The sequence below is a fragment of the Cyprinus carpio genome, chromosome B5, assembly GCF_018340385.1.
Source record: "Cyprinus carpio isolate SPL01 chromosome B5, ASM1834038v1, whole genome shotgun sequence".
Lineage (NCBI taxonomy): Eukaryota > Metazoa > Chordata > Actinopteri > Cypriniformes > Cyprinidae > Cyprinus > Cyprinus carpio.
This window is the reverse complement of record NC_056601.1, coordinates 12,307,492-12,328,682: the sequence shown is the minus strand read 5'-3', so window position 1 is coordinate 12,328,682 and position 21,191 is coordinate 12,307,492. Positions and strand designations below refer to the sequence as shown.

General features: G+C 37.6%; 4 protein-coding genes and 1 long non-coding RNA gene across 5 annotated transcripts; 2 read left to right on the top strand and 3 right to left on the bottom strand.

Annotated features, from left to right (window-relative positions):
- Positions 1–111: 111 nt before the first annotated feature.
- LOC109074514 (apolipoprotein A-I-like) lies at positions 112–2,760 on the bottom strand. The gene is made up of 4 exons (XM_042724385.1): positions 2,659–2,760; positions 2,510–2,561; positions 2,179–2,323; positions 112–761 (listed from the first exon to the last, which is right to left on the bottom strand). Exons 2-4 carry the CDS (start codon positions 2,550–2,552, stop codon positions 161–163), a joined length of 789 nt encoding a protein of 262 aa, XP_042580319.1. The 5' UTR covers positions 2,553–2,561; positions 2,659–2,760; the 3' UTR covers positions 112–160.
- A 1,019-nt stretch (positions 2,761–3,779) lies between these two features.
- LOC122137354 (apolipoprotein A-I-like) lies at positions 3,780–6,107 on the bottom strand. Its single transcript, XM_042723395.1, has 4 exons — positions 6,059–6,107; positions 5,909–5,960; positions 5,578–5,722; positions 3,780–4,185 (listed from the first exon to the last, which is right to left on the bottom strand). The coding sequence occupies exons 2-4, from the start codon at positions 5,949–5,951 to the stop codon at positions 3,780–3,782; spliced, it is 594 nt and encodes a 197-aa protein (XP_042579329.1). The 5' UTR covers positions 5,952–5,960; positions 6,059–6,107.
- A 1,905-nt stretch (positions 6,108–8,012) lies between these two features.
- LOC122137460 lies at positions 8,013–10,592 on the top strand. Its single transcript, XR_006154858.1, has 3 exons — positions 8,013–8,641; positions 8,734–8,803; positions 9,024–10,592. It is a non-coding gene; the product is annotated as an uncharacterized LOC122137460 (long non-coding RNA).
- pafah1b2 (platelet-activating factor acetylhydrolase 1b, catalytic subunit 2) lies at positions 10,081–13,713 on the bottom strand. Its single transcript, XM_019090535.2, has 6 exons — positions 13,329–13,713; positions 12,788–12,872; positions 12,557–12,646; positions 11,680–11,796; positions 11,449–11,571; positions 10,081–11,314 (listed from the first exon to the last, which is right to left on the bottom strand). Exons 2-6 carry the CDS (start codon positions 12,863–12,865, stop codon positions 11,078–11,080), a joined length of 645 nt encoding a protein of 214 aa, XP_018946080.2. The 5' UTR covers positions 12,866–12,872; positions 13,329–13,713; the 3' UTR covers positions 10,081–11,077.
- A 2,930-nt stretch (positions 13,714–16,643) lies between these two features.
- On the top strand, positions 16,644–19,234 carry mpzl2b (myelin protein zero-like 2b). Its single transcript, XM_042723394.1, has 4 exons — positions 16,644–16,653; positions 17,048–17,240; positions 17,515–17,714; positions 19,037–19,234. Exons 1-4 carry the CDS (start codon positions 16,644–16,646, stop codon positions 19,210–19,212), a joined length of 579 nt encoding a protein of 192 aa, XP_042579328.1. The 3' UTR covers positions 19,213–19,234.
- Positions 19,235–21,191: the final 1,957 nt, after the last annotated feature.

Below are 21,191 nucleotides of genomic sequence, written 5' to 3'. Positions count from 1 at the left end.
TTATTTGTTTGCATTATTACATCAAAGATTATTTAACTTGAACATAATAAAACATTCAAAACACAACCCTTGCATTTATACTCCTTTCATCACCAAACACAAGAATATCTGTTCTTTGCTGTTGTCTGAGGATCTGAGTGTGCAAAGTCCTTGTGCATTTTTATGCCTGGATGGCTTTGGAGATGGTTTCATACACCTGTGCAAACCTGGCCCTGGCATTATCCATGTAGGGCTCCATGCGTGTCTGGAGGTCCTGGGTGTGTGGGGCAAGCTTCTCTCTGGCCTCCTCGACAGCCTTCATCAGCTGTTCCTTGTATTCCTCAGCATAGGGGGCGGCCATGGTCTTCAGGTCCTCCAGACTCGCGGTCAGCTTAGTGCGTACGGCCTCGACCATCGGCACGAGTTTAGACTTGGTCTCCTCAAGGTTGGTCTCGAAATTCTGCCTCATCTCCTCCAACAGGGGCTGCAGCTTGGCGCGCAGCTGATCAGCATTTTCACGGTTCAGGTTGGCGTACTCCTGCAAGAAGGGCTCCAGCTTTTCACGGTACTCGTCAAAGTGCTTCTGCAGCACCCCGTACAGCTCTGCACGGTGGGGCTCCATCTTAGAACGGAGGCCCTCGATGTCAGTCATGACACGCTCGCGCAGCTGGTTGGTGTTCTCCAGGAACTGGTTGGAGATGGTCTCAGCATAGGGAGTCAGAGTCTGGGAGGTGGACTGGGCATAATCTTGGAGCTTAGTCAGGCTCTCTGAAAGTTGCACCCTGAAGAAAAAATAGCATAAATTTAGGAAACTCAAACACAAACCATTTCAGGTGAAAGTCTGGAATCATAAATCACACTTAATGCTTATTCATTAAAGTCAGACGATTTTCTCCCAAGTTTTTTTTTTTTTTCCTCCCTCCACTACTATCCCCCGGTGTTTTGGTTCCTTGCCGTTGCCTTTGGCTTGCTCAGATACTTAATTAATATTAATACAGTAATATCAGTGATTTAACTGCACTGCTAATAAATAAAATTCAAAATTAATTGAGCTGGTTAATGACGCCAACTTTACAACGTCGACACTGTTATTAATCTGAACTGAATCAACGTTGCAGTGACCTGAGCTGAAAAATGATGTTGCATTCTGTGGAGCTGAATTAACCTTGTTTAAGTTTATGTATAATTTGCAGCATTGAGAGTTATTTCAAACGGTATTGAAACAACACTGAACTAAATTGAGCTGAATAATGACACCATTTTCTTCTGTAGATCTCCTTTAAAGCTGACATTAAATTAGTTAATGATGCATTAATAACAATAACACTTTTCTTTTTTAAATGTGAAGCTACTTTTAAACAAAACCCATCAAAATTAAACACAAAGTGACGTGACATTCAGCCAAGTATGGTGACCCATACTCAGAATTCGTGCTCTGCATTTAACCCATCCGTAGTGCACACACACACAGAGCAGTGAACACACACACACCACTGTGAACACACACCCGAGCAGTGGGCAGCCATTTTTATGCTGCGGCGCCCGGGGAGCAGTTGGGGGTTTCGATGCCTTGCTCAAGGGCACCTAAGTCATGGTATTGAAGGTGGAGAGAGAACTGTACATGCACTCCCCCCACCCACAATTCCTGCCCGGCCCGAGACTCGAACTCACAACCCTTCGATTGGGAGTCCGACTCTCTAACCATTAGGCCACGACTTCCCACAAAAAAAAATAAGTGACGTGACATTCAGCCAAGTATGGTGACCCATACTCAGAATTCGTGCTCTGCATTTAAACCCATCCGAAGTGCACACACACAGAGCAGTGAACACACACACACACTGTGAACACACACCCGGAGCAGCGCCCAACCAATCAGAACAATAACAATAACATGGTAGCAGTTGGGGGTTCGGTGCCTTGCTCAGGGGCACCTAAGTCATGGTATTGAAGGTGGAAGAGCGCTGTAGTTTATGTTGGAGTATGATTATATCATTAGAAAGTTTGTATACAACACTCACACACTTTATCATTTTATGATTGTATCTAAAAAATAAATAGCAACCCAATACAACAACCATATCATATAAATATCTGAGACTTGACTTGAAATGAACCACAAACAGTAGATTAAGATGCAAAGGAGAATATAGTAGTAAGAGAAATGTAGGGGTCCTCATGATAAGATATGGCTCTTACTTGTATTGCTCATAGTCGGTTCCGTCCAAATTGTCAAGGGCCTTCTGAGCTTGCTCCTTGACCTGCGTCAGGTACACCAAGGCTGCTGCCTTGTAGTGCTCCAGCTGAGAAGGAGCATCAGCCTGCAGGAAATGGGCCTGGGAACCTGAGAAGACATGGGAAAAGCTTCAGAAACCAAAAGGGCGGAGAGTGAAGTCTTTAAACTATGTCAAGAAATAGGTGGTCAAATAGTCACCATTTAAAAACAAAGCATTAACAAAATCATTATTTTTTGATTAGTTAAACATGAAGTAAATTTAAATTACTAAAAAAAAATCAGTATGTTACTTACCCACAGCCAAGAGGATGGTCAGTGCAAGAGCCACAAATTTCATGGTTAAGCTCTGAAACAGAAAACATTTATTATAAAGCTGTTCGACCAAGATTTACTTTGATATACCCTTGATCCATTCCTCCTCTCCTGCTGGTTTGAGCTCTTACCTGAGTGGTGCTGCTCTGAATGTGCGAGGACGAACAGCAGAGGCAAAGGTCTTATATAGGGCAGAAACAGTGCATGTGGAGTTGGAACCCTGTCCTCTTACACATCAGATGTTCAAAGGTTAAGAGATAAGAGATGCCTTTTAGATATCTACAGATATGTCAATGCACACTCTCTGTCCGTCTCACAAAATGGAATTATTTTGTAAATATTCAGTGACATTTTTTCTGCCATAGAAAATATTTGACCTTGGAAGTCATTTTTCGGATTTTACTGAAATCTACATTACTTAAATCTCTGCACTGAAATGCAATAGCATATCAATTTTACGAGATGTTTAACTGCATCTAAACAATGATTCTTGGGACAAATATTTATTTAGTAAATCAATATTCACTGATACAATTCAGCATTAGAAGCCAGAAACTCTAAATTGTCTAATGTTAATCTAAGTGCTGAAATTCAGCAATTAAATCAAGATAGAACAAAATTCTTTAATTTATTTTTTGGTGCTCTGTAGGTTGCATTTATTGGTTTGTGATTAAGCAGTTTGTTATTGAATATAATGCATTCATGTGATTACATCTCACTGTCATAAACTGGTAATCGTGAAACTATGACAAGACTGTGAAGTTATCTCAAAACATTTAGCAACGTGTAGCAAACCTTGATCTCCACCTCCTTCTGCTCCAAATCCTATTTTATCAACTGCCAACCAAACAAAGACATAATTAGTCAGGGGTCATTGATCAACTAGTTATCTTTGTCCCTTGATTTACTCAACTGTTCCCATTCTCAAGCAAAACTCTCTTGATTGGCTTATGCTGAGTAGCATTTTGACTGAAATCTCAGAACATTTCAGTTTATATTCATAAATCAAGTACAATGCTGATATACTTAAAATGTGAACAGGAAAAAAGAAACCATTGTCCACTTAGACTGTACTGGGGGCTTAAAATATGTAAGTGTACATCTTTGTTGGTGCACTCTCTTTAAGGAGAAATATTAACCCAGTCTGGAATGTATGTAGAGGGACGTATTTCCAATGAGCCTATGTTGCAACATAACGGTAACAATTTTTTTTTTTTTTTTTTACTTGGCAATAAACTTTAAAGTCGTTGTCTCAAAGGTGCAGCCAAACAGAGGCACAGTGGGTTCCCATCGGCACGAGTTTAGACTTGGTCTCCTCAAGGTTGGTCTCGAAATTCTGCCTCATCTCCTCCAACAGGGGCTGCAGCTTGGCGCGCAGCTGATCAGCATTTTCACGGTTCAGGTTGGCGTACTCCTGCAAGAAGGGCTCCAGCTTTTCACGGTACTCGTCAAAGTGCTTCTGCAGCACCCCGTACAGCTCTGCACGGTGGGGCTCCATCTTAGAACGGAGGCCCTCGATGTCAGTCATGACACGCTCGCGCAGCTGGTTGGTGTTCTCCAGGAACTGGTTGGAGATGGTCTCAGCATAGGGAGTCAGAGTCTGGGAGGTGGACTGGGCATAATCTTGGAGCTTAGTCAGGCTCTCTGAAAGTTGCACCCTGAAGAAAAAATAGCATAAATTTAGGAAACTCAAACACAAACCATTTCAGGTGAAAGTCTGGAATCATAAATCACACTTAATGCTTATTCATTAAAGTCAGACGATTTTCTCCCAAGTTTTTTTTTTTTTTTCCTCCCTCCACTACTATCCCCCGGTGTTTTGGTTCCTTGCCGTTGCCTTTGGCTTGCTCAGATACTTAATTAATATTAATACAGTAATATCAGTGATTTAACTGCACTGCTAATAAATAAAATTCAAAATTAATTGAGCTGGTTAATGACGCCAACTTTACAACGTCGACACTGTTATTAATCTGAACTGAATCAACGTTGCAGTGACCTGAGCTGAAAAATGATGTTGCATTCTGTGGAGCTGAATTAACCTTGTTTAAGTTTATGTATAATTTGCAGCATTGAGAGTTATCAAACGGTATTGAAACAACACTGAACTAAATTGAGCTGAATAATGACACCATTTTCTTCTGTAGATCTCCTTTAAAGCTGACATTAAATTAGTTAATGATGCATTAATAACAATAACACTTTTCTTTTTTAAATGTGAAGCTACTTTTAAGCAATCTGTATTAAAGTGAAAGTGAAAGTGACGTGACATTCAGCCAAGTATGGTGACCCATACTCAGAATTCGTGCTCTGCATTTAACCCATCCGTAGTGCACACACACAGAGCAGTGAACACACACACACACTGTGAACACACACCCGGAGCAGTGGGCAGCCATTTTAAGCTGCGGCGCCCGAGGAGCAGTTGGGGGTTCAGTGCCTTCCTCAAGGGCACCTAAGTCATGGTATTGAAGGTGGAGAGAGAACTGTACATGCACTCCCCCCACCCACAATTCCTGCCGGCCCGAGACTCGAACTCACAACCCTTCGATTGGGAGTCCGACTCTCTAACCATTAGGCCACGACTTCCCAAAAAAAAGTGACGTGACATTCAGCCAAGTATGGTGACCCATACTCAGAATTCGTGCTCTGCATTTAACCCATCCGAAGTGCACACACACACAGAGCAGTGAACACACACACACACTGTGAACACACACCCAGAGCAGTGGGCATCATTTTATGCTGCGGCGCCCGGGGAGCAGTTGGGGGTTTGGTGCCTTGCTCAGGGGCACCTAAGTCATGGTATTGAAGGTGGAGAGAGCGCTGTACATGCACTCCCCCCACCCACAATTCCTGCCGGCCCGAGACTCGAACTCACAACCCTTCGATTGGGAGTCCGACTCTCTAACCATTAGGCCACGACTTCCCCCATATTATATAAATATCTGAGACTTGACTTGAAATGAACCACAAACAGTAGATTAAGATGCAAAGGAGAATATAGTAAGAGAAATGTAGGGGTCCTCATGATAAGATATGGCTCTTACTTGTATTGCTCATAGTCGGTTCCGTCCAAATTGTCAAGGGCCTTCTGAGCTTGCTCCTTGACCTGGGTCAGGTACACCAAGGCTGCTGCCTTGTAGTGCTCCAGCTGAGAAGGAGCATCAGCCTGCAGGAAATGGGCCTGGGAACCTGAGAAGACATGGGAAAAGCTTCAGAAACCAAAAGGGCGGAGAGTGAAGTCTTTAAACTATGTCAAGAAATAGGTGGTCAAATAGTCACCATTTAAAAACAAAGCATTAACAAAATCATTATTTTTTGATTAGTTAAACATGAAGTAAATTTAAATTACTAAAAAAAAATCAGTATGTTACTTACCCACAGCCAAGAGGATGGTCAGTGCAAGAGCCACAAATTTCATGGTTAAGCTCTGAAACAGAAAACATTTATTATAAAGCTGTTCGACCAAGATTTACTTTGATATACCCTTTGACCCATTCCTCCTCTCCTGCTGGTTTGAGCTCTTACCTGAGTGGTGCTGCTCTGAATGTGCGAGGACGAACAGCAGAGGCAAAGGTCTTATATAGTGCAGAAAACAGTGCATGTGGAGTTGGAACCCTGTCCTCTTACACATCATATGTTCAAAGGTTAAGAGATAAGAGATGCCTTTTAGATATCTACAGATATGTCAATGCACACTCTCTGTCCGTCTCACAAAATGGAATTATTTGTAAATATTCAGTGACATTTTTTCTGCCATAGAAAATATTTGACCTTGGAAGTCATTTTTCGGATTTTACTGAAATCTACATTACTTAAATCTCTGCACTGAAATGCAATAGCATATCAATTTTACGAGATGTTTAACTGCATCTAAACAATGATTCTTGGGACAAATATTTATTTAGTAAATCAATATTCACTGATACAATTCAGCATTAGAAGCCAGAAACTCTAAATTGTCTAATGTTAATCTAAGTGCTGAAATTCAGCAATTAAATCAAGATAGAACAAAATTCTTTAATTATATTTTTGGTGCTCTGTAGGTTGCATTTATTGGTTTGTGATTAAGCAGTTTGTTATTGAATATAATGCATTCATGTGATTACATCTCACTGTCATAAACTGGTAATCGTGAAACTATGACAAGACTGTGAAGTTATCTCAAAACATTTAGCAACGTGTAGCAAACCTTGATCTCCACCTCCTTCTGCTCCAAATCCTATTTTATCAACTGCCAACCAAACAAAGACATAATTAGTCAGGGGTCATTGATCAACTAGTTATCTTTGTCCCTTGATTTACTCAACTGTTCCCATTCTCAAGCAAAACTCTCTTGATTGGCTTATGCTGAGTAGCATTTTGACTGAAATCTCAGAACATTTCAGTTTAGTATTCATAAATCAAGTACAATGCTGATATACTTAAATGTGAACAGGAAAAGAAACCATTGTCCACTTAGACTGTACTGGGGGCTTAAAATATGTAAGTGTACATCTTTGTTGGTGCACTCTCTTTAAGGAGAAATATTAACCCAGTCTGGAATGTATGTAGAGGGACGTATTTCCAATGAGCCTATGTTGCAACATAACGTAACAATTTTTTTTTTTTTTTTTTTACTTGGCAATAAACTTTACAGTCGTTGTCTCAAAGGTGCAGCCAAACAGAGGCACAGTGGGTTCTGAGCACTACATGCTAATATACAGAGGACGAGGTTATCCAAGTATCAAGTGTATCATCAGAACAGAACTCCACGCTTGTCATCATCAGCAGGAACCTAGCTACTCATGCAGCCTGGATGGTGATGATGATAGGCCTACTTGATGTTTTCAAATCAGTAACGTACAAAGTTTATTTTCTTGCGTTATCAACTTACAGAGGAAAATCATCTTTTTTGGGTAGAGAGGACCCACTCAGTAAATGCTGTAGGCCTAACCTACATTATAGTGGCGGTTTGTTCACCTCTTAGAAGTTTCCATGTTGGTGGCGTATTGTACGGTGGCCTGGTAGTGCACAACACAACGACATTGAAAAGGAAAACATAAGCTCACAACACAACGGAAATGTGTTGACAGTGTTGACAGTTAAACACCAATATTTCCTCGAGATGCCACTAGAATTTGCTGTGAAAGGAACTTCTTCACTTTATATAAGTATTTTAAATACTGTTGCCATTTTTAGATTGTAATGTATTGTAATAAACCTTAAAGGCCCGTTCACACCATAACTATAAAGATAATGATATAGTTTTAAAAATCGTTCTCACTATTAAAAAAATAGCAAAATCTACACCACAAGCTACAATGATAAAGGCACAGAGAAACGATATAGTTGGAATCACTTCCAGAACTTTTTTGTCCAGCTGATGAATGATTAAAAACATTGACAGCCAATCAGAATCCAGCTATAACGAGCTCGACAATTTAAAGCAGCGGACGAGCGTGTGCTTAGAATAAACAGATTATATTCGCTGGTGTGGACTCTAATATAGTTATCTTATAAGTTATAATTCTTTGTGTGAACGGGGCTTTAGTCTGACCGTTTCTGGCAGTTATTGTTATATTTTCACTTTTTATTATCTGTAACCTAAAGCTTGAATTAATTGTTAACATTAACATAGCAGTTTTCCAGGGATCCCTAACACAAACATGATGAAGCTTTTCAGTAAAAAGCAAACAAGATCAGAAATGGTTAAGAGGGATAGGGACGTGTGTGTGCACTTTGGATGGGTTAAATGCAGAGCACGAATTCTGAGTATGGGTCACCATACTTGGCTGTATGTCACTTCACTTTCACTTTGAAATATTACTGATCTCTTTACAGTCTATTGGCATGTTTGTAATATTATATAGAATATTAATTATTCTTCATAATTTATTTTAAATATAGTAACAATTTAAAATGCAACTGAAAGTAATTCAAAATGTATCTGAAATCAATTAAATATGTAACCCAGTGTAATTATCTTCACAGATTGTTTTAAAGGACTCCCATCCATACTGTTGCAGCACTGTACCAGACAGCACACTATTCAGAACTGAGAATCAGTGCAGTTCCTCCTGTACAGAGCCGCACTGAATGGAGCAGAGCTGGCACAAACCTAGAACAATGGTAAGTAAGAGAATTATCAAATTCTTTCATGAATGACATAATTAATAAACTCTGATTAATAATATTAACACGTCCCATTGGTATGCCTACAGAGAGAAGCCAGGTCCTGTCAGTGGGCTGGTGGTCCTGTTTGCAAGAGAGGAAACTCGCTGAGTGGTTAAGGTAGGAGTAGAGTGTCTAATATCGTTACATCCTCTTTTCATTTCTTGTTTTATTCATAATGTATAACATGCCTATTTGATTAGCCCTAGCAGAAAAAAGACAAAAACACAATCATATTGAATATGGCTCCATTCATAATGTATGCAACATGTAGTGACTGGTGGGAAAATTTAAATTTTTTAATGGTCAATTTACACTATACCTTTGTTTTTCATCTCAGGAGAATGTTTACAGTGGTGTCACCAGCGATCTGCCTGACATATCAGTCCTACAAGTGGCAGTAGTGTTAAAAAAAACATAGTAACATACCATTACTATGGTCTCACACACCATGTGGAATGCAGGTTCAATAACTCTCCAAAAGGCCATTAAATGGTTCTACATGTCAAATCTAGATTGGATGAGACATGTTTTCAGAAAATACACACCAAACAATGTAAAAAGAACCTGAAGGATACTTTAAAAATGTATAATGAATTTTACATACAAGTAAAGAAGAAGAAGAAGAAGAAGATTTTAGCTGGGATTTTAGCTTATTCTCCCTCGTGTCATTTTAACCGTTATGAATTTCTTCTGTAAATAGCTTACTGACATTTCTGTATGCCAATGAAGAAAGCAAGCCATATGGGTTTACAACGACATAATTGTGAGTATATGATGACAGCTTTATTTTTATTTTTGGGTGAATCATCTATTAATCCGTTAACACGTATTGCCTTGACCCACAGAAGAGGTTTTTAAACAGGCAACCACAGACCAAATAAATAAATAAATAAAGTGAGAATGTCGTTGTGTTGTGAGCTTAATGTCGTTGTGAGCCTATGTTTGCTTTTTTAATGTCGTTGTGTTGTGCACTGGGCCACCGTAGGTATTGCATTTCTTAATGAATAATTACAAATCATCTGCAGGATTCTGCAGTAGGTCATTTACACAGGTGGGTGTTATGTCTCCCTCTACAGGCTTAATGAGTTTTACTATTTTGTATTTTCTGAAGCAGACTTGAGTACAGGTCTCAAAAATCATGAATGGGACAATATATATTTGCCTCTAGCGAGATGCTACTCCCATTTCTTTTCTTGTTTTACAATGCACTATTATCTAATATTCTTGCATTTGAGAAAAGACTGATCAATGAAAATTCAAGCAGACTGTTTTAAAATAACTGATTGTAGAGATTGAAGCTCTTTGTCATTTTTGAAAGCATTATGTAAGTATAGTATTAATGTTGTGATATAAACATTGCATATTAACAGCATGTGAAATAAATTATACACATATGAAGTTCGATCCCTGCTGATTTATTGAAATGCTTGGATCTTAAGCAAGTGGCAGTTGTGCCGCAGTAATTGTGCACACTTTGAGGGCCATACAAATAGTTATAGATGGTTGATCTCTTACACTCGAACACAAAAACATTCACATACACCAGCACCAGCTATGTAAGCACTTTGCACGGAGTACTGTACATCAATACTAACAGATTATATATATATACACACACACACAACTTTATATATCACTTCTTGGCCACTGGCTCTCCCATACTCACACTTTACTCTTTACATAATACTTTATAGAGCGCATGGAATCATACACAAATACAGGGATGCAAGTGAGATAAATATTAACACTAAAAAACCTCATGGTTGTGCATTAGATGCTTAAGAAGAGGAGCTTTCTCAAACTCAAACTCTTACACACAAGGTATGACACGGTTTGATGGTTTTCACTCCAGTCTTCCTCTATCATATTTGTGTTATTGGGAATATGAAAGGGCAAAAGAGAAAGAGGAGGTTTCAGATGCCTCTGTGCCAAAGAACATGAAATGGGGAGCAAGACATACATATTTCAAAGGCATGATTTCTCTTGTGTGTCTGAATCATTTTGCGGTCATCATAACACTGTGAGTGTGACTGAGTGCATGGTTGAAGGCACGGAGATGATGGCAGAGAAAGTGCTACTACTACAGGTTGTTGGGATTTTGAAGAGACTCTGGTCCCACCGCAAAGCAACATGTACTAAGAAAAACTATTTCTTGTCACAAATATTTCTCATCTAGTCTTCTTTCTCTTACTGTTGTCTATTTTGCATCTTAGATACATATACACATTTTATACTTATCATATAAAATTGGCAACTGCCCTGCATCCACTTTTGTTTTGTTGTTCTTTTTGTACTTTTCTTTGTCTTGCTAAAAGTATTTTAGGTACATTATGAATAGCCAACATGTCTTAACCCTGCCTCTTCAGTGATTGACTAATATGGTGCCCCTTCCTAGACCAGTGAGGCTCGCCTCTCCTGAGGCGTTTCCTCCAACAGTTGAAGCAGGCTCATGTATAGAAAGTCGAACATGTCTCGAGAAGAAATAGTCCCATCTGAGTGGACAAAACCACCCCCCACATCAATTAACTGAACAGGGCCAAGTTGAGGAAGAGATGTGCGAAGTAGATTATTCACTGCTGCATTTTTCTCTCTCAGAGGGTTGGGAAATTCTCCCCTTGGCAACAGGCCCTGAATGACAGGAATTATGACTAATCAGCTTAGAACAAATAACTGCTCAGAGTTGATATTCTGTATACACATTAATTGGAACACTACAAATCTCACATGATCAATATTTAGACATAGTGATTTAGGTAACTCACCAAAACAATAATTTTGCACTTGGGGAGGCGAGACAGAAGTAACTGTACAATGGCCAATATTCCTCCTGCAACTTGATCTGCAGTGTGCTCATGATTATTTGTTCCTACCCATAAAACCACCACCTGTGGAAAAACAAACAAGAATGCTATTCCAGCGTTGAACACACATTTTGCTTCATAACAAATACTGTTAAAGCTGTTAGAACAGATAAAGAAGAAACGCTTCCTCACTCTGGGTCTGATGTTATCCAGTTCTCCATTCTGTAGTCTCCACAGCACATTACAGGTTGTGTCTCCACCAACCCCAAAGTTCAGAGCATGGAGGGGTGAAAACAGTTCCCTCCATACCTGAGACCAGCACCAATAAGAATTGTAAACCAATGTAAACCAAATATGTACATTTATAGAAAAGCATATTAAATGCTGATTATTATTAATAACAACCTACAACAGACACAAAACATATCAGGTGCACATTTACCAAACTGTATGTAAAAAGAGACATGCCGTTTTCATTTTGGAATGATAAAACTTGCTTTAAGTGCCATTACTGCAATACTATATATTCAATTTACATTAACATTATTTAAAAGTATTTGACCACTGAATGCCATGAAAGATCGACGAAAGTAAAGTATTCCTGAGAGCTGGGTAATAAATAAAAAATCTAAATTATTAGAGCAAAGTTTTTAAATGTCATATATTGGCTATAAAAATACATGTACAATTACTTATAAATACTTTCAAATACGTTTTAAAATATACCAGTTTCATATGATACACTAAATTTATAATTAATTTTGAATATAAAAACATTATGCTTCAGCTTGCAAACCACTGACTGCCAGTTTTTATTAGTACACGTGTTGAGCACATTTCAACATTTTGCACACAAACTTCTGCTCTACTGCTTTTGTATTTATGGAAGCTTAGTATGGGAGCACCAATCGTTGGTTTCTCCTTTGAATTCACTGCTTCTGTTAGATTTATTCTCATATGTATTTGGATAAAAGTTTGTTCTTTCTGAATAAATAGAATTGTAATCGAATGTTATGGACGCACATGGCTCTCCTTACATGGACGGACTCATTAACGAGATAACAATCACCTCATACTGCTGCATTAGCTGCACCATTGAGTCCCCCACAAACAGAACATCAGGCTCTGCATCCTTGCACTCCTGCACAAACCGGTTATGCTGCAAAATATAGGACAAATCCAATCATGTTTCACTCTAATCCTTAATAAGAGCCAGGTGTTATAAATTGGGAAAAGATTTGCACAGCTCTGAGCTGTTTGAAGCACATGCTTATACAGTCTTCCTCAATGGTGCACACACCTGTGACATCCAGCGTCCGTCTCCCTGCACGTCGATGACAGGCGCAGGCTCAGCAGCGGGATTCTCCTCAGCGCTCATTCTGAGTCTGCAACACAAACACAACACTACTAATGAGCGGACGTGCTGACGTAATGGAAATGAACAGCAATGGTTGACTAGATCAGACTGTAGTGAGTGGAAATTTAGTAATTCAACTGTCAGTAGGAAAATAGAATTCATTGAAAGGGCGCACATATCATTCCGGATACATAAACGCTAATTACGCCGCACAAAGAGCGCCTGTGTTTTGCTTTTAGTATTGTGAGGATGAGGATGGTGAGGATGGTGATGATGGACCCCGGATGAAGCCAACACAGAGCAGAGGCTGTGCAGTAAAGATTAACGCTTCATAATGTTATTTAATGACTGCTATTCTCAGGGACGGTCACAGTATTGTTTATCTGATGGCATAACGAAGAAGAATGAATGAACAGCCGGGACAAAAGGAAATCACATTCCCGCACATCGCGTCCATCTCTACGCACGTTTCCTTTTGACTAACCTGGCTGCAGTGATTGCAAATCCCGTCTGCACTGAATGAGTTGCTGATGTTCAGCAGAGCAGGGCAGGGCTCCCTTAGTCACGTACAGCAATACCGCAGTCGACTGACGGACTGACTGTCCGGTGGAGGATGCAGATGTGTGTTTCTGCTGCCGCGCACCTCGACTTTGCTCTTTCTAGCTCTCCCTTAGAAAGCAATGCAACCTTAGCCGACTCAGGCTACACAGTAATAATAACGTTGGACGTTTCAATTATGAGGGTATGTAGAGCGAGGTCTTTTCAAGAAATCACAGTATATGTTTGGGTTATGTAAACCGAATAGCATCCAACCAACCACCTCCCCTCGTCGCTGCGCAACCGCCCTCGCACTTTCTGGAAGCCTCACTTCCGCCTCCAGCCATCGTCATCAGTGTTAGAACACCGTCCCGCCTCGGGAAGGCAAAACAGAAGAGATCTATGATTGGAATAGCTGTTATAATCGAAGCATTATCACACGACAGAGTGTCCTGCTTATGTTTCATTCAGCTTGTTTAATTATGAATATAATAAAATGAATATAATTAAAACGTACACAATTTTGTACACAACTTATACACAATACATGCCTGCGGTCTGACTGACTGCTGATCATTCAGTTCATACTTTTAGTAGCCCGAGTAAAAGTTCTTCTAGTCCAGTTTAATAAATGACCACCTTGAGGCTACATGTATATTTTTGCTCTTATTATTTTTACAAAATAAACGTAGAAAAGAACATTAATATTGTTAATATTTCAACATTTACTGGACTGAAGCAACATATGACTTACCTGATTGTCCATACATTATATGTTAAAAATAAAAAGATAATGAAAAACAGACTGCAATACAGAGCTTTGATAAAATTGAGCATTCATAAAACGATAAGCGTTTTTGTTATAATTGTTTGGATGTTCTTACAAAATTAGAACATCACTATGCACGGGAATTGGACAGATCCATTTAGAATATTTCTAGCTAGGAGATGAAAAGGCTTATGTGCCTAAATGTGACCCTGGACCACAAAACCAGTCATAAGGGTAAATTTTTTTAAAATTAAGATTTATACATAACTAAGTTTTCCATTGATGTATGGTTTGTTAAGATAGGACAATATTTGGCCGAGATACAACTTTTTGAAAATCTAGAATCTGAGGGTGCAATCTAAATAGGGTATTGAGAACATTGGCTTTAAAGTTCTCTAATGAAATTCTTAGCAATGCATGTTACTAATCAAAAATATTTGTTATATATTTTTACGTTAGGAAATTTACAAAATATCTCATGGAACATGATCCATCATGTTCCATGGAGATATTTTGTAAATTTCCTATAACGTAAATATATAAAAAATTCATATTTGTCACAATAGGCAACTTTGGCTATTGCTACAAATATACTGTGGTACTTATGATTGGTTTCGTGGTCCAGAGTCACAAATAGTTTAAAGATCATTTTATTAATGACATCACTTGAACCTGCAGGCTGCGGCTGCAATTTTTCAATATTCCACAAGATGGCAGCCAACAAAAAAACTAATAAAAGTCAGACTGACATAAGTGTGCTTTCTGAAGTCACACTGACATTAGTGTGCTTTCTGTGATTACCAATTTCAAATACAAGTAGAGTTAGACAAAATATTTTTTGTTTTAGTCTCGTTTAAGAATATAACTGACAACTTTATGTAACATTTGTTATAACGGGAGAGAAAAACAAATGAAACGAACATCCAAATCCCTGTAAGAAACGTGTTAATTATTCTTACGATTAGAATGGATGTTATTGTTACACTGCTTATGAGAAACATACAGTGACATGCACTGGATACATGAAAGAGAGCAGTTAACTTGTAGGAAACTGATGTGCAGGCAGACCTTGTCCTGACCGGTTTTTGTTAACTCCTTTTAAAACTCCTCTTTCCACTCATGGTGAAGAGCAACCAGTGTGAGTGGTTTAGCATGGCCACTATCCTAATATTTAGACAGTATAAATACAGTAAGTGGATAGATGTATAGTTAAAGGGATACTCCACCCCAAAATGAAAATTTTGTCAACAAAAAGTGTTCCCGTCGCTTCATATAACACAGATTGCACGTCTGATGGCAGATGGAGTATTCTGATGATGACTTTCATACCTTTTATGGACCTCGACACTGTTATTTACTTGGCAGTCTATGGGACAGTCACAGGCCTCCAGGTTTTCATCCAAAATATCTTAAATTGTGTTCCGAAGACAAACGGAGTTTTTACAGGTTTGGAACAACATGGGGGTAAGTGATTAATGACAAAATGTTCATTTTGGGGTGGAGTATCCCTTTAGGCTCCTATTATTTTAAGGAGCTCCTCCAGTAGGCTATTTTTCCTAAAAGTCGGGTCTAGATTTACCTGTTTCCTGTGCTAGGTGCGCTTGTCTTGCCAGGTGAGTTTCCTACATCCTGGATCCATTTCGGAATAAATCTAAAATGTTTCTTCTTCTTCTTTTTGGAGTTTTATGACAATTGAGAAACAATCTAAAATGTTTGATTAACTTAATGTGATTTAAATATTTGATTCAAAGAGTCATTATTTGTGGTGTTAGGAAAATTCTCTGCCTGCTACGTTTGGCAATTTGAGACTTCTGTGGTCACATTATACTTAGGGTAGTATCAGAGTTGCAAGCTAGTATGGTTTAACCACTGCTAATTTTTAGTGTTATTCCGCAGCACTTATCAGATTTACACTGTGCTGCCAGTCATAAAACAAGATTATATGAGATTAGATTTATCCTCAGGGGGTTAATGCAGGAATTACAGCGGCTTGAAGTGGATAGCAGGTGCAGTAAGAAAGATTAACAATATAGGCAGAAAAAAATATGTAGTAACAATTGGAAGAAATGGAATGTATTTAAAAAAAAAATAAAATCTAAAATGAAGTACACAAAAATATACTACTCAAATAAACGTAGGCTATTTTTTGCAAATAGCCTATATAAGTAGGCCTACTACGACTGAGTAGAGAGTGAAAGAGATTTAACGGTTGGAATGGCTGCAGTCTCAGTTTAAGCAGAGTTAAACACACTGATCAGGATCCATGAAAGCTCTAACTTGATGCGTAATAATTAGTTCAGGGTAGTTTGTGCAGAACATCTCATTGCAGAAATAGTCCCATATGACTGAATAATGCTGTATGAGCTGATTAATCATTGCCAGCATTTGATACTGTAAAAATGTTTTGATAATTCACATTGTTAATTGTTAGCTGGAAGAAGTGGCTGCTTAAAACCCTTAAGATTGCACTGAATATTTTATACCTATTCGGTAATGTGTAAAGGTACTTAACATGATTGTCAAGGCGTGTGCAATAGAGAATGTAATATTTAGATGCAGGTATTGTCATTTCTGTTTTTACATTTCAATATACAGTATAAAAGAAAATAATTTAATGGTTATGTGATTTTCATGTGAGATGTTTTACTTTGTAACATCTGACTGTACCGATCTGATAATGGATTGTAAATGAGATTAGATCTGATAAGAGAGTTATGACATGAACGTGTCTACGACAAGTATCTATATATATCATGAAGTTTGTGGTAACATTATGGTTTTCTCTTTTAATGTTTGCTTCAAGGCCATAGAATGTACATTTTAGTGCCGAGTTTAGGGTGAGGAAATGTAAATGTTGTTGGAATGAGCTGTTTGTGTCTCCTATATATTTCTTTTAGATGAACATGTTAATCCATGGTTGTCAGGTGTACATCATGTGGAGGGAATGGAGTTGCTTACGTCCTTGGAGTTGGAGACAGTCAATGGCACAGATGTACAGCTCAAATGTACATTTAAATCTACACATCCTCTCTCTGAAGACAATGTCTCTGTATCCTGGCGCTTCCGACCACTCAGAAAGATGACAGAAGAATGGGTAAGACTGAATGGGTGTGGAGTTAATGTGTCTGAAAATCTTTATTTACTACTGGGTAAAATTAGGCTGAGTACAGAAAATGCTCTCTTCAAAGGCTGTTGAAAAGTCTACAATACAATTTTCCTTCTGCCCATTTTCTCTTTATTATTCCTTTCTTTCACTTTATTTTAAACCCCCAATTCCAACCTCATTTCAGTGGGTCATAGTCCTTCCTTCCTATTTAACTTTCCAATTTAACAACCTTTCTCTCTCTTTCTTTTATTCTGTCATAAATTTTTACTACCAAAAAAAAAGTGCATTTCCCCCGGAAACAAGAATGTTTAAGGGTCATGTATGGTCTGGTGATATAATGAAGGGTGACGCATCCATCACGCTGCAGAATGTGCAGTTCAGATTTAATGGTACCTACAGCTGCCAAGTCAAAAATCCAGCCGACATCCAGGGCTTTGTAAGTGAGATCAGACTCAAGAGTCATTGAAAAAGGTAAGAGCAGATGCTGTGCCACTTGTTTGAAAAATGAGCTTGAAAAATCATTTACTCACCCTTCCAAACCTGTGTGGCAGTGAAGGTGAAGGTAGTATGAGCAGGATATTGTGTTCTTTTGCAGCTGAAGGACAGAAATATCCAATCAACCGGGCTAGAATAGCAGACAGTCTTATCTGAGTGTGTTATGGTACAGACAACAAGAGTGTAAACAGAGTAACAATAGTGAGCGATATTCAGTTTATTGGTCATTCTCTGATAAAGCTTCACATTCTGTTATTTGAACAAATTACTTTCTTTATTTCGGTTTGTATCCATTACATTACACATTTTAGGTAATATAATCAGAATACTTTTTGATTCCTTTTAGATCACTTTTAACCTGACTTGTTTATCACATTGATTCAATGGGAAAGAAAACGAAGAAGCTTTCTCTATTCTTATTCTACTCTACATGTTTACTTTTTTTTTTTTTTTTTTTTTACATGTACATGGGTATGTATGTATGTATGTGTGTGTGTGTGTGTGTGTATATATGTATGTATATATATATATATATATATATATATATATATATATATATATATATATATATATATATATATTAGAAAAAAACCTCACTACATGTACTGCTTTAGGCTAACCAAGCTTGTCATAGCACTTGCATATTATTGCTGTTTTGTTGGCTTTGGTTTCTTCTATTGTCCTCATTTGTAAGTCGCTTTGGATAAAAGCGTCTGCTAAATGTAAAGTAAATGTAAAATATATTCTATTCATTGTTATTAATAGCATGAAATGCATTAAACATTACATTACGTTAAGGTTTCACAAACTGGGGTTCATGAAGGACATGAGTTTAATGAAAAACTAATAATTAATTAGAAAGGAAGACTTAAAAGATGGGGGAAAAAGAATTGGGGAGAATTAATAAATTATGAATAATTTATTGATATTGTGTGAATAGTATGTAATTATTTAATCAATAAAAAGTAACTGTAGTCTGATTACGAGTATTTTAAAATGTAATTTAATCTAAATACAAGTACTTAATTTTTGTTATCTGATTACATAATTCAGATTACATGTAATCAGTTATACCCAGCTGTGTTAATGGGCATAATTATTTTATACAGTATTGCCAAATCATCAGCATATACAATAAAAGCTGTGACAGGAAAAATAAATAAAACAAGATGCCAGTACTGGTAATAAAAAATGATTATAATGTTAATAAGAACATACATTTGAAAATAATCAGAATAAAATAAACATTCAATAAGGCAGCTGAGCATTAAGAATACTTTCTGTTTTCTTCTTAAAGTTTCATTCTCTGAAATTGGAATTCTGGCAATAGCTGTGGGTGGATCCATTGGTGTTGTTCTCCTGCTCCTCATCATTTATATTGTTGTGCGGATATTCCAGAGACAGGACGATGATACGTTTGTTGAGATGGAGAACCACAAATCAAAATATGAGGTGCTGTGAGAGAGGATGCCTGACTCAGGGTTTTAGTGAGTCTGTGCTGCTAGTTTTCTGTCTGGACTAACCCATCTTTAACTAGTGATAACATATTTCAACACAAGAGTTTCTAATTATATGAAATAAGAATATCTAGATGGCAAATTGATCGGTAGAAGCTTACTTTCTTCTACTCTTAATTTTACAGAGATATGTTTTTAGTTATCGTAACCTTTTTTTATTTTTGACTTCTGTATGAAAACTTAAGGTGAGGTAAAATTTCATACATAAAGTGATATCATCCATCTTTTGTATTCTTAAAAAGATGAGAGATATGAAGTGTTTATATGTGTTTAAACACACTACTTTACAGCAGTTTCCAACACATACAGTAAACCTGTGCAGCAAAATATCAATTTAAGGGAGCAATATGAATTCTAAAACCAGTAACAAATTTATCAATAAAGGCAGAATGGATGGATCAAACAGAAATTTCATGAAAAAAAAAGAAGAAAAAAAAATCATTGAACAAATGTAGTACCTGGACCTTTATTGTTCTTTGTACTGCCCATCTCAAATCTTCAGTGTTCTGGGATTCTCAGTTCATCAGTGCTGCGTGGATTTTGCTATTTAAAAAATATATTTCAAATTAGTAAATTGATTCTTTAATTCAAGTTTCAAATAAAATACTGTACTTGTCTGTTCATATAATTTTTTATTATTAAATTACAGTTTTATTAGATTTTACAAATGTTTATACATTATTCTTTTACTTGACACATTTTAAAAGTAAAAAAAAAAACTATTAGAATTTTTTTTTTTTTTTTTTTTTTTTTTTTTTTTGTGAATGTTGTGTTCTCTTTGAAATTTTGGCATGGTAAAGCTAGTTTCAAAAGCCATAAAAACCACAAATGTTTTATTTTGTCTATTACCTACCCCCACTGAGTCTGATTGTATGCCAGTATATGTTGGACTTTATTGGCAAGGGTTAAATTCTAACTTAAATGTAGCTATCCTTTGATTGCACTTCCATTAAACTGACATATTTTATGATTATTAAAGTGTTTATTCAAAGTAGACTAATTTTGTCATGGTAAAAACACAAACAAGAATTGAACATTATATCTGCAATAATAATAATAATAATAATAATAAAAATAAATAAACATTGTGGCTGAATAAATATTGCAAATTATATATAAGAAAAAGCACCCTCTGGTGGCTGTAAAGTCTGTCATAAAATCGTGATAACATGAGTTTAATTCAATACAGTGAACAGCCAGAGATCCTTCTCCCTCAAATGGACCAACTTTGCACAGGCTCCTTTGTTAAACATGGCTGTAATCAGAACATAAATGTGTTTATTATTATAGCAAAACTTAGCACACTTCGAGGATATAGTTTAAAAGCATGTGTTTAAGACACAGAGAGATGAGACACAGTATATCACTGCTTGTGTTACGTTACATTGATCTGAGGTCAATCATGAGCCTGTTAATTATAAACACACACTGTGTTTTTCTGAGGCTGTATGTGTGTTTGTGCTGTACTAAGATGGCTGAGGGGCTTCTAAGACCTAGACTTAAAAGAAGTTATTGAATTTATAGATTTTCAATTGTTTTGACCAAATAGAGAACCTGACTTCCTGTACGTACGTGTGTGTGTGTGTGTGTGTGTGTGTGTGTGTGTGTGTGTGTGTGTGTGTGTGTGTGTTTGCTCACTCACTGCGGTATACCAGAGAGTGCTGAAAGAAGCTCGTCCCCTGCCAGACTCTTTGCTGCACCAGCAGAGGACACCTCTGAGTGTGTGTGTGTGTCTGATGAGAAAGAAATGCAGCATTGGTGGGAACTGGTCCAGAAAAGCAGAAAAAACCCTTGCCACATTCAGTGCAGCACAGCGCTGCAGAGCAGCCTCAAAACGGAGGTTAGAACTCATCCCACAAACACACACGCACACCTCTGCACTGTCCCAGTGTCTTACACTGTGACATTATCAGCATGGATTTT

What these genes read in the sequence shown, in the direction of transcription:
- LOC109074514 (XM_042724385.1), bottom strand. Translation starts at nt 2,552, where the DNA reads ATGAAATTTGTGGCTCTTGCACTGACCATCCTCTTGGCTGTGG. An exon ending in GACCATCCTCTTGGCTGTGG is followed by an intron (nt 2,324 to 2,509) that starts GTAAGTAACATA and finishes ATGTCTTCTCAG; the next exon opens with GTTCCCAGGCCCATTTCCTG. An exon ending in ACCGACTATGAGCAATACAA is followed by an intron (nt 762 to 2,178) that starts GTAAGAGCCATA and finishes TTTTTTCTTCAG; the next exon opens with GGTGCAACTTTCAGAGAGCC.
- LOC122137354 (XM_042723395.1), bottom strand. Translation starts at nt 5,951, where the DNA reads ATGAAATTTGTGGCTCTTGCACTGACCATCCTCTTGGCTGTGG. An exon ending in GACCATCCTCTTGGCTGTGG is followed by an intron (nt 5,723 to 5,908) that starts GTAAGTAACATA and finishes ATGTCTTCTCAG; the next exon opens with GTTCCCAGGCCCATTTCCTG. An exon ending in ACCGACTATGAGCAATACAA is followed by an intron (nt 4,186 to 5,577) that starts GTAAGAGCCATA and finishes TTTTTTCTTCAG; the next exon opens with GGTGCAACTTTCAGAGAGCC.
- pafah1b2 (XM_019090535.2), bottom strand. Translation starts at nt 12,865, where the DNA reads ATGAGCGCTGAGGAGAATCCCGCTGCTGAGCCTGCGCCTGTCATCGAC. An exon ending in ACGGACGCTGGATGTCACAG is followed by an intron (nt 12,647 to 12,787) that starts GTGTGTGCACCA and finishes TATATTTTGCAG; the next exon opens with CATAACCGGTTTGTGCAGGA. An exon ending in AGCTAATGCAGCAGTATGAG is followed by an intron (nt 11,797 to 12,556) that starts GTGATTGTTATC and finishes TGCTGGTCTCAG; the next exon opens with GTATGGAGGGAACTGTTTTC.
- mpzl2b (XM_042723394.1), top strand. An exon ending in CTCAGAAAGATGACAGAAGA is followed by an intron (nt 17,241 to 17,514) that starts ATGGGTAAGACT and finishes TTATTCTGTCAT; the next exon opens with AAATTTTTACTACCAAAAAA. An exon ending in AAGTGAGATCAGACTCAAGA is followed by an intron (nt 17,715 to 19,036) that starts GTCATTGAAAAA and finishes ATACTTTCTGTT; the next exon opens with TTCTTCTTAAAGTTTCATTC.